This window comes from Balaenoptera musculus, chromosome 15 (assembly GCF_009873245.2).
Source record: "Balaenoptera musculus isolate JJ_BM4_2016_0621 chromosome 15, mBalMus1.pri.v3, whole genome shotgun sequence".
Taxonomy (NCBI): Eukaryota; Metazoa; Chordata; class Mammalia; order Artiodactyla; family Balaenopteridae; genus Balaenoptera; species Balaenoptera musculus.
The window spans coordinates 52,821,548-52,832,820 of record NC_045799.1 but is presented as its reverse complement, the minus strand read 5'-3'; the positions used below and the strand labels follow the sequence as shown (position 1 = coordinate 52,832,820).

The 11,273-nt window shown below is 51.8% G+C and overlaps 1 protein-coding gene across 4 annotated transcripts in view; it reads left to right on the top strand.

Annotated features, from left to right (window-relative positions):
* The first annotated feature begins 6,229 nt into the window (after window positions 1-6,229).
* SRL (sarcalumenin) overlaps window positions 6,230-11,273 on the top strand; it is a 32,406-nt gene continuing 27,362 nt past the window's right edge. For 2 of the 4 annotated variants that reach the window (XM_036826709.1, XM_036826708.1), the window contains exon 1: window positions 6,230-6,483. In XM_036826709.1, coding sequence (XP_036682604.1) covers window positions 6,423-6,483 — 61 coding nt within the window. In that variant the 5' untranslated portion in view covers window positions 6,230-6,422. The remainder of the gene's footprint in view (window positions 6,484-11,273) is intronic. The other 2 variants (XM_036826711.1, XM_036826710.1) reach the window with 1 other exon arrangement.

The window sequence follows — 11,273 nt, the reverse complement described above, 5'->3', positions numbered from 1 at the left end:
TAGATTAGTTTTGTCTATTTAATTAATTTATTTATTTTTAAATTTTGGTCGTGCCACACAGCTTGCAGGATCTCAGTTCCCTGACCAAGGATTGAACTCCAGGACACAGCAGTGAAAGTGCTGAAGCCTAATAACCACTAGACCACCAGGGAACTCCCTAGTTTTGCTTATTTTAGATCTTCATACAAATCATACAGTATATATACTCTTTTTGTCTGGCTTCTCTTAATATTTTTTGAGATTCATGTATGGTTTTGTGTATATTAGCAGTTTGTTCATTTTTATTGCTAAGAATATTGCATTGTATGAACATACCACAAATTTGTTTAGCCAGTCACCTAACAATGGACATTTAGGTTGCTTCCAACTTAATGGCTATTATGAATATATTTTAGTAGATGTTGTCCCCCAAATAGATTGTGCTAGGCTATTGATTCTGCCACCAGTGTGGCCGTGGAGGGACATTCTAAGCATGTGACTCTCTTTGGTGATGGTTTCTTCGGGAGGGGGCTAGGCATTCTTGGTTCCTGGTGGCCTCCCCCACCCTATTTTAAGGTTTTTGTTAGGGATTAAATCTCATGGGAAATGTATGTCTGCTCTGATCTCAAGGATCATTACATTACACCGTGTCCTCTTTGTGAAGATCCTCAGAAGAAATTCCTGTTGAGTCTCAGCAGCAGAAATAATTTCACTTCTCCCGAACAGTTGGCTTGTTCTTATTTTAAGGACACTGTGAATTGGCAAGTGATCAAGTTACACACATGGGAGGACTTACGTATGTAGTGCCGTTTGCTTTTGTATCAGCCTTACAAATGGCTCCATTTTGTGTGCCTGCCTTTGTGTGGTTTTCATCTCCTGTTACGTCCAATTATTGCTTTCTTGGTGTACTTTATGGATATTTGGGAGCCATCTTTATGCTTTCCTGGCACAGGGTGGGTTATGATAAATAAATGCTGCTTGTTGCCCTGATTTCGGGGCGTTCCTGGCAGCAGGGCATTCGCACCAGCTCTGTGAGATGTTTGAAGGGTTGTCTAGTGGAAAGGGGTGGGGGGGGAGGGGGCTTCCTGTGACCTTGGCCACCTTAGCAGTTGGTTAACTGTCCTCAGACCAGTACATAAAGCACATGCAAATCCTCCAGCCGCCTCTTGGAGCTGGCTGGCCACGCTGTCCTTAGCCTCAGACTTTGTAGTCTCTGGCTCTCCCCTATCCCACCTGAGCCCATCCCGTGGGCCCTTCTTTATCCAGTTGCCTCTCTGTGCTTTCCTGGGTGCTACCATGCTTGTGGCATTTGTCTTTTTCCCTCTCTCTGGAGTTCTGTGTGCCTCCCTTGCCCTGCAGGTCCTGCGCTAGGGGTGAGGTTAGTGCCATCCCCTGCCTTGGTCCCCTCTCTCCTCTTGCCCTGCTGAGTTGCAGCTTCTGGTGTTGATTGACGTGAGCGTGTGCTGGCTGAGAGGAGGGGTAGGACTGGGGGCTGGGGGGCAGGTCGGGCCCTGAATCTGGCAGCTGTAGGAAGGAATGAGCTCCCCAAACTGGCTCTTCCCCCACCACACCCCTGGTATTGAAAAGGAGCTAGGAGTGACAGCTGCAGAGTTTCCTGAATTAGGGGGCCTAGGTCACAGGTTCCGTGGCAGCCTCAGGATCAAGTTCAAGAGGAGACGGCAAAGTGATTGGAGAAGGCTGCGGTGCTGTACACATTCCAGAGATTCGTTGTCTGCCTCACGTTGCCTCCCCTCCTGTGGGAGATAGAGAGGATGCTCTGAAAATTCGGAAAGAGAATTGATGAAAATGTGTTCCCTTGTAGGGAGGAGGAATTGTCTGGGGTGGACGGCGCAGAGGGTTAGTGGGGGGCTGCATGTTTGAGATCAGGGGAGAGGCGGTCTCCATTCTCTAGGGGACTCTCGTGGTGCGTGTCCCTGGCTTCCTGTGGGAAGGTGCGGTGGCAGGTGAGGAGGAGATCTGGAGCACTGTGGCTGGTTGTGGGCCTCACCTCGTATTCAAAACAGCAGAGTTAGTGTTCTCTGGTAGTGAGTTCCCTGTCACTGGAGGTATTCAAACAGAGGTCTCTGTCAGAGCTGTTGTGGGGGGGGATTCCTGCACTGGGTATGAATTTGGGTCCTTCTAAGGTAGACAGCCTCTAATTTCTGAGGTAAATGGGAAGGTTCTCTCAGTGAGGGCTACTTCAGAAGAAATGAAATCTGCTGACACCTTGATTTTGGACTTAAACAGCCTCCAGAACTATGAGAAAATAAATTTCTGTTTAAGTCCCCAATCTGTGGTATTTTGTTATGGCAACCCTAGCAAACTAATATACTGTCCTTTTGTGACTTTTGTTTCACTTTCAAGGTTTATCTATGTTGTAGCATGTAGTAGTATTTTCTTTTTTTTTATGGCTGAATAATATCCCATTGTATGGATGGACCACATTCTGTTTATCCATTCATCTGCTGATGGACACCTGGGCTTTTTTTCACCTTTTGGCTGTTGTGAATCATTGCTGGCTGTACAAGGATCTGTTTGAGCTCAAACAGGGCATGTTTAAATCAGATGCAGTCAACCCTTTAAGCAGTGCTGGGCTCACCCTCCCCATCTGCCTGGCTTGGGTTCCTGTGGTTTCTCTGACCCTCTCTCTGTCCTGCACCCCCCGCCCCCTGTCACAGCCCTCCACCCTCTTCCCTGCCCTGCTAATTCCTCTCCTCCCCCAAGGATGGCATTCACTTGATTGATGGGAGAAGCCCCGGGTTTGTGAGTCGGGCAGATCCGGGTTCAGGCCCAGCAGCTCCGTTCTGAGTTGGTGACGTTGAACAAGTCCCTTCAGCCCTGAGCCTCGGGCTCCACTGTGAGGTGGTGAAGTCCGCCTCTCGTCCCTTGAAGCCTCTGGTGGGGCGGGCGCCTCCTTGGCTTGGACGTCCTTTTCTCTCCCGTGACCGAGCGCTGCCTCCTCCCTCACGGGGAGCCCCCCACCAGCCCCCCAGCCGTGAACATGGGTTGGAAGACTCAGTGTTGGTGTGTCGGTCAGGGTCCCCCGAGAAACAGCCAAGGGGATATGTGTTTACAGAGGGAGGTTGTGCGGACCGGAAAGTCGGAAATCCACGGGGGAGGCGGCAGCTGGAGAGTCAGGCGAGTCCACGAGTCCAAGTTGCTGTCTAGTCTGAACGCAGAACTCCTTCCCTCTCGGGGGACCTCAGTCTTTTCTCTTAAGGCCTTCAACTGATTGGGTGAGGCCCACCCACATTAGGGAAGATGGTCTGCTTGAGCCAGAGGCTGTGGATTTAAATGTTAAGCACGTCTGAAAAACACCCGCACAGCAACATTCAGACTGATGTTTGACCACACAGCTGGGCGACATGGCCTTGTCAGGTTGACACATAAAGTTAAACATTGCAATCGATAACTCATCAGTTCTCTTCAAACTGATCTATAGATTCATCCTAATCCAATTAAACTCCAAGAAGGCTTTTAGAAAAACAATTGACAGGCTGATTCCAAAATTCATGTGGAAGTGCATGAAAGGGACGAGAATAGTCAAAACAACTTTAAAAAAGAAGATCAAAGTTGGAGGATTCACACTACCTGTTTTCAAGATTTATTAGGAAGCCATGGTGATCAAGATAGTGAGGTATTAGTGAGGGGATAGACACATAGATCAATGGAACAGAATGTAGTCCAGAAATAGATTCACACATATATGGTCAACTGATTTTCTTTTTTTTTTTTTTAATTTATTTATTATTTATTTATTTATGGCTGTGTTGGGTCTTCGTTTCTGTGGGAGGGCTTTCTCTAGTTACGGCAAGTGGGGGCCACTCTTCATCGCGGTGCGCGGGCGTCTCACTATCGCGGCCTCTCTTGTTGCGGAGCACAGGCTCCAGATGCACAGGCTCAGTAGTTGTGGCGCACGGGCCCAGTTGCTCTGCGGTATGTGGGATCTTCCCAGACCAGGGCTCGAACCCGTGTCCCCTGCATTGGCAGGCAGATTCTCAACCACTGCGCCACCAGGGAAGCCCCGGTCAACTGATTTTCAAAAAAAGATGCAAAGGCAATTCAGTGGCCATTTTAACAAATGGCCAGTTGTACTGGAACAACTGGACATCCATTTGTAAAAATCTAAATTTTGGTCCACATCTTGCAACATATTAAAAAAATAGCAGAAAATGGATTATAGGTCTAAATGTAAAACCTGAAACTATTACATTTCTAGGAGAAAACAGGAAAAAAATCTTTGTGACCTTGGGTTAGGCAAAGAGTTCTTCAGTATGACACCAAAGGCATAATTCATAAAATAACAAATTGATCAATTGTACTTGATAAAAATTAAGAACTTCTGCCATTTGAAAGACACATGTGAATGAAAAGTTAAGCCACAGACTTGGAGAAACTATTTATGAATGATGTTTCTGATAAACAGCTTGTCTCCAGCGTATGTAAAGAACTCTTAAAACTCAATAAAAGAAAACAACCGGTAAAAAATGCGCAAAAGACTTGAACAGGCACTTCATTGAAGATGCACTGAAGAAGTGGATGACAGGGAATTTCCTCCTGGTCCAGTGGTTAGGACTCCATGCTTCCACTGCTGGGAGCCCAGGTTCAATCCCTGGTTGGGGAACCCTCAAGCCGCATGGTGCGGCCAAAAAAAAACAAAAACAAAAGAGAAGTGGATGACAGATATACACATGGGAACATGCTTAATATCATTAGTCGTTAGGAAAATGCAAATTAAACCTACAATGCAATATCACTACACACCTGTAAGGATGACTAAAATTTGAAAGATTGACCAAGTGCTGGCAAGGATGTGGAGGAAGTGGTGGTGGGAACGTAAAACGGTACAGTCATCTTAGAAAAAAAGTTAAGGGGGCGAGGGATAAATTAGGAGTTTGGGATCAACATATACACATTACTATATATAAAATAGATAAACAACAAGGACCTGCTGTATAGCACAAGGAACTAAATATCTTGTAATAACCTAGAATGGAAAAGAATATGAAAAAGAATATATACATATATGTAACTGAATCACTTTGCTGTACCCCTGAAACTAACACAATATTGTAAATCAACTATACTTCAATAAAAATTTTAAAAAATTAATTAACAAAAGAAAGAAAAAATTTAAACAGACACCTACCAGCCATTCCACTCCTAGGTATTTACCCAAGAGAAATGAAAGCGTATGTCATAATGAATTGTACACGAATGTTCATAGCAGCTTTATTGGTAATAGCCAAAACTTGGAAACCACCCAGAAGTCTCTCAATAGATGATGGATAACAAACTGTAGTCCATCCAGGCCATGGAATCAGGATCAAAAGGAGTGAACTACCCATACGCGCTGCAATGTGAAGAAATCTCAGCGTAATTATGCTACGTGAAAGAAGCCAGATAAAAAGAGCACATATGGGGAGATTCCATTTATATCAAAATCTAGGAAATGCAAACAAACGTGTAGTGACAGGAAGCAGATCAATGGTTGCCTGAGAAGGGGTAGGAGGGAGGGACATGAGGAAAATTCGGGAGTGAGGAATCTTCGTTATTTTGATGGTGGTTATGTACGTGTGTCAAAATGTATCGAATTCTACACTTTAAATACGCTGTTTGCTGTGTGGCCGTTGTACCTCAGTAAAGCCATTTTAAAAAGCACATGAAAGATGCCAAACTGACTTTCGTCCTTTCCTCCACAGACAGCTGTCACCCCCACAGGGACCCCCCTTCCCAGCAGGACCAGCCAGTGCTACCCCTCCTAGAACTGGCTTTCAGGGGCCATCACGTGCCCTCAGGAAGAGTGCATCAAGTAGCACATAGCAGAGGCACCGCTGGAAAAGGATCCGTCCCTCCACTGTCTGACTGACCACACTCAGAGCATCCAGCGCGCCTCCTCGCTCCCCTTTTTTCCCTTCCGCCAGCATTCTGTCTCTTCCAGAGGCCTGGGAAGGTGAAGCTCCTCGCCATCGACCTCAAAGGTCAGGTCGCGGGGTTTCCTTAACTAACCATCGGGGAGGGGCTAAAACCTGTGTCAGTGGCTGTCGAATAGGCCCTTAGTTCACAAAACTGAAGCGTGTGAAGGTCACTGATTGCCCAGATTTCAGCTCAAGTTACTGCAGATGCTGGGAAGACTTGGTTCCTGAGTCCCAGACCTGCCCCAAAGGACGCCCCACATTTTCTCTGCTACCCCGCCCCGTGACCCCTGTCACGTGACCCCAGGCAGCTAGGGGAGAGAATCCAGACGGGGCCCTGCCTTCCGGGGTCGGCAGCTGGCGCAGCAGGGGCAGAGCAGCCTCCTTGCAGCCTCTGGGGTCTGAGCTGCTTGCCTATCATGTCCGTCCAGTTGCCCTAGTGACTGTGTGACCCTTCTCCCCCGCCCCGCGCTGCCACCCACCCTATAAATAGAGGCGAGGAGCAGCTGGGCTCTCTTGGCAGTCACGATGAGGGCGCTGGTCCTGCTCTGCTGCTTCGTGGCCTCGCTTCTGCTCCCAGGACAAGCAGGTATGACCCCTGCCCTGTCGGCCAGGCCAGTCTGCGACCCCCACGAAGCCCCGAGGTTTTATGTTTACCATGGGGTGGGGGGGGTGGGGGGCTTGGGCGGGAGATGGAGGATGAGGCCTCCGTGATTCCTGGAGCTGATGGCAGACCTTTGCTCCCAGCCGGTCTGACCGAGAAGGCACTGGGTGCGGAGATCTGAGAGCACCTGGGGCTTGTGGGGAGGCCAGAGGGAGCGGAAGCCGTGACCCGAGAGGTGCAGGCAGGTGCAAGGCCTGGAGCAGGGGGCCAGGGCCAGAGACAAGGGCTGGCCAGTAGATGTTGCGGAAGAGAACCCCAGAAGTCAAGACTAGAGCCTCCTAGATGGACAAAAGACCCCGATCTTGGAGGTGGAGGGGCCCCTGGAGGTCGTTGAGTTGACCCTCCCACCTGGTGGAGATCGCAGAGGCCTGGCTTTGCATGAGTGAGGGCGGGGTGGGGGGGCACGGCTTGGAAACAATGGGACAGAGTGCGGGTCAGTTTGGGACGGGACTGACGATAAAAGTTGGGGATCAGGCTGGAAACCAAATTGGATACAGTTCAGAGGAGGAATGGGACCCACTCGAATGAAGCTGGGCTAGGCTGGGGGCTTTGTCAGAAGGGGGATGGGGCCTGCGTGCCGTGGTTTTCCTTTGACATCTCAGCACTTTGTGTGGCCGAGGCAGTGGCTCTGGTTATGGCATGGGGGTTATTTATAGGCGTGGAAGGGGTACCCGAGCATTTTGTCACCTCTGTTCCCAAGACTCCTCGGGCTGAGTTCCTCTCAGGGGTGCTCCAGGGGTGCTCTGGGGACACCCCAGGAACCCGGACCTCCTGCTTTGCCTTTTCATGACGGCTGGCTTCATCTGCGCTGGGGATCGTGGGGTCTGGGAGCTTCTGTTTCTTGAGGTCCCAGACCCAGGCAGGAGAGCCCGCGGCAGGCAGGAGAAGAAGCCATTCCCTGGGGGGTTAGAGACCAAGGTGGGGGGCTCTGGCCTCGCATGTGCCGCTGGGCCCTGCCCTTGTCTGCCCTTGAGTTAATTTGGTCTCTGTGGGGCTGCAGTGGCTGGGGTGGCGAGGATTCCAAGCGGCTGTCAGGCGGCTAAGTATGGAAACAGCCGTGTCATTTGATCCTGAGCCCGGGATCCACTGCCACCCTCTCCCCAGCTCCGCCCGGCCCCAGCTGCCACCTCTCTCTGCTTCCACGCCGCTGCCCCAGGAACTTTTAGCCTTTTAGGGACATCCTTTATCTTTTCTTCCACGAAGGGAACTGGACATCTGGAATGTTCCACAGGCCTCATTGGGGGATCTTTCTGTTGGGAAAGGAGGCGGGTGGGTGCTTTGTGCAAAAATCCTCTCTTTGCAGGCCCTTTCCTTCCCAAACTCTGCGGTGTGACCCTGACCTGGCTTCCGGGAAAGGGTTGTCCACCAGTGTGCGAGCTTCCCGCCCTCCTCACCCCTGCTCAGGACTTGGGCTGCGCATTCTTCCCGGCGGTGGGCTTTCTCACCACTCCAGTTGCATATTGCACACCCCAAAGACTGCTTCCTCCTGCGATACCTGGGGGAGATTTCAGCCATAAGAGTGGCTTCCCCCGACCCCCATAATGAAAGTCCTTCCTACTGGTTGACTTTCCCCTAAAATATGCCACCCGGTAAATGCCACCATGCCCACAGGCAGCGGCTTTGGTCCTGAACTTCCCACCCCACTGCTGAATCCTCATTTCCATTCCTGTGTCACTCGCCTCTCGCTGGTGGCAGGCAGACTTCTCTCTAACTCCCCTTCCTGCTTCCTGGGGGGACCGTACAGAGCTGCCCTTCCTTCTTTTGTGCCCATGTTGCTCCCGTGGCCCTCTGATCTGGGGTGATGGACTCCACAGCCTCCCCCGCCGAACCCTGATCCAGCCCAGTCCTTTGTCTCGGGGGCCTGGCCTGGGGACAAGCCTGCTCAAGGACAGAGGAGAACAGCCCCGAGAGGGTTTACTCAGTCTGCATTGTCCAGGTAAGGGAGCGAAAGCCAGAGGAAAGAGAGCCATGTTCAAGGTCAGACAGCAATTCAGTGGCAGGCACATCCAGCCAGGGCTAGTCTTAGCCCACCTGGGAGTTTCTGTCCTTCCTCAGCTGCTCTCTCTCTGACAGGCCTCCTTGGAGGCCCCAGTCCCTCTGCCTGTGGGCGTGAGGCCACAGGAGGCTAGCTTCCCTCGGGATACAGGGCAAGACTCCTCAGAGAGCATGTGGGGTGGGATGGGGGAGGGGCTGAGAAAACATTGCTTTGGGCTTAAGCTGCTGGCGTTTGTTAGGCCGAATTTGGGACGTCCTTGCTTCCCGTTACCTGCTTGAGGCAGAGATGGGGGGATGGCCGGTGTTCTGAGTCTGCTCATCTGTTTCCTCCAGCGCAGCCCTGGTTTGTAGACTTGCCCACCTGCTCTGGCCCCACCCTGACATCCAATGGCGAGAGGTTGGTTCACACTGGGGCTCCCCGGGCCCTCCATGAGTGATGGGGGTCTCTCAGGAACTCCTTCGTGACCCTTCCTCACCCACCTGGAAAGAGGCGGTTTTCATATACCCTCAGCACGGCAGCCCAGATACCATGATCCACCGTGGGGAGGGCTCTGAGAGAAGGTCATGCGCTCAGGGGTCCCGGGGAGATAGCAGACCCCAGAAGCCTCTCCAGCCCTCCTGCAAGTTGTGTCCCCAGCAAGGTCCCCGACTCCTGGCTCAATGCAGCTGGACGAGCCATAGGGAGCACGTGGTCCACCGTGTGAGGCACTAGTCTGGATTTGCTCAATGGATGCAGCCCTCAGATGTGGGCACCTTGCCTGGTGGCCTGTGGAACCACAGTTTGGGAAATGCTGGCTTTGCCTCCCATCTGGGTGTGACAGTGAAGCTCAAACAGCTAGTTCAAGGGCCAGAGCTGGAATTCTGGACCAGAAGGAGGTCCTGACGAGGCCGGTTGCATCTACCTGGCCCTTTGGTGCTCGCTTAGGTGTGGTGGACTGGGAAGGAGCCTAATCCCTATAGACACAGGAGAAAGATGGCTGGTCCTCCTTCGACCTGGTCTGAGGGGCCAGTACAAGGCATAGATATGATGCCTTCTGGCCTGGAACAAGGGTGGCGGCTGGGGGAGGGGGAACGGGTGGGGTCTGCCGCTGTTGGATGCCCCTCCCCTACTCCAAATCCAATCTAAAGCTGGACTCACAACCTCTTTTTTTTTTTTTTTTTACAACCTCTTACATTTAAATATTGCTCGAGGATAGTGTAGGTCACGGCTGGCATGACCTTGCCAGAAAAAAAAAGAAGACCAGGATCATAAAAGAACCAATTTTAAAAGTTCAGCTGGGGTCCTTATGAATTTTGGGTTCTGGGGGACATCTGGATGGAGATAGTTAGCTTAGGAGGAAAGTCAGGTCTGGGGATCCAGAGATGAGATTTGTTTGAGTAAAGATGAGGGCGAGGCTCTGAGATTGCCAAGGAAGCTCTTGTAGAGAAAGAGATTCAAGGACCGGTCCCTGGGGAGTGGGAAGAGGAAGAAGATAAATGGATTTCAGGAAGATGGGATGAGACCCAGGCAGAGGTGTGACCTGGCAGCGGAGCAGAAGGATGCTTCCTGGAGAGGCAGTGAGTCTCACGGAGAAGCCGTGGAAGGTGAGGCGTTAGCTTGGACACCAGGAAGCCGAGAACTGTCAACGAACGGCTCATGTTATTCAGTGAGGACAGGGAGGCGACACATTCACCCAGTGAGACTTTTAACATTAAGTCTGTGAAGGATAAATGACCCTAAGAGGAGGTGGCGGTGGGTGTGTTTGCCAGAGGAGGCTGTGTGTTTATGGGCTGGTGGGAGGGTGTGGAGGAGCAGGAAAGGCTGATGAACACAGTGGATGGAGTGGCCTGGACGTCAGAGCTTGAGTGGGATGCACAGGTCCTAGGTGGGTCTGAGGGGACATGTCGTGGAGACCTCAGAGGGACACCATACACTCGAGGTCCACTCAGCAGCCCTAGTACCCGTCAGGGAGCTGAACTAGGAAGTGGGGATCCTGGTCTATACTGGGGATTGCTATGGAGTGGGGAGGGCCGTGGAGGGGAAGGAACCAGCTGATCTGCCCAAGAACCCTGTGGGGTGGAAAGGGAGGCTGGTTGTCCCAAGATGTGTGGACTCGCACAGCAGGGCCCAGACCAGAGCCTGGTCTCCAGTCCCGTCTGAGATGAGGCCAGGAGACGGCCAGTGAATCAGCATTTTAGTCACAGTGGATGTTGGTCTCTTGCTGTTGGTTTACCAGCCCCAAAATTCAACCCCAGGCTCCGCACCCGAGGTGTTAATTCCGCAGATGTGCACTGGGCCTGCACCCGAAAGCGCTGTGTTCAGACTCCGGTTAGATTACCTCAGTGGAAGCCGCTGTGGGGCACGCGGCCCAGAGGCAGCTGGGCTCAGGTTTCCTCCAGGGTGTTTTCCCGGTGGCTGCAAGGCCTCCCTCTGTGGCTCCCTGGCCCATCGGCGGGACTCATTTTGGGCTGAGGGGACCCACGATCTGCTCTGGGAGGCCAGGCCCCTCTAAGACCGCTCACCTGCCTCACCTGCCTTCTCAGGGGCCACCTGGACTCGGGAGCTAGAAGTCTGGCTTCAGACTCCTACCTCTGCCCTGTTGGGCTCCTTTTCTCCCTCTTGGTGGTTGCCTTCTCTCCCCCAACACTGGCCCTGCTCTGTCCCCCAATAAGACATGCCCTGAAACTTGTTCCAACAAGGGCCAATGGCTCAACACTTAGACTGTCACTTTCCCAAACCA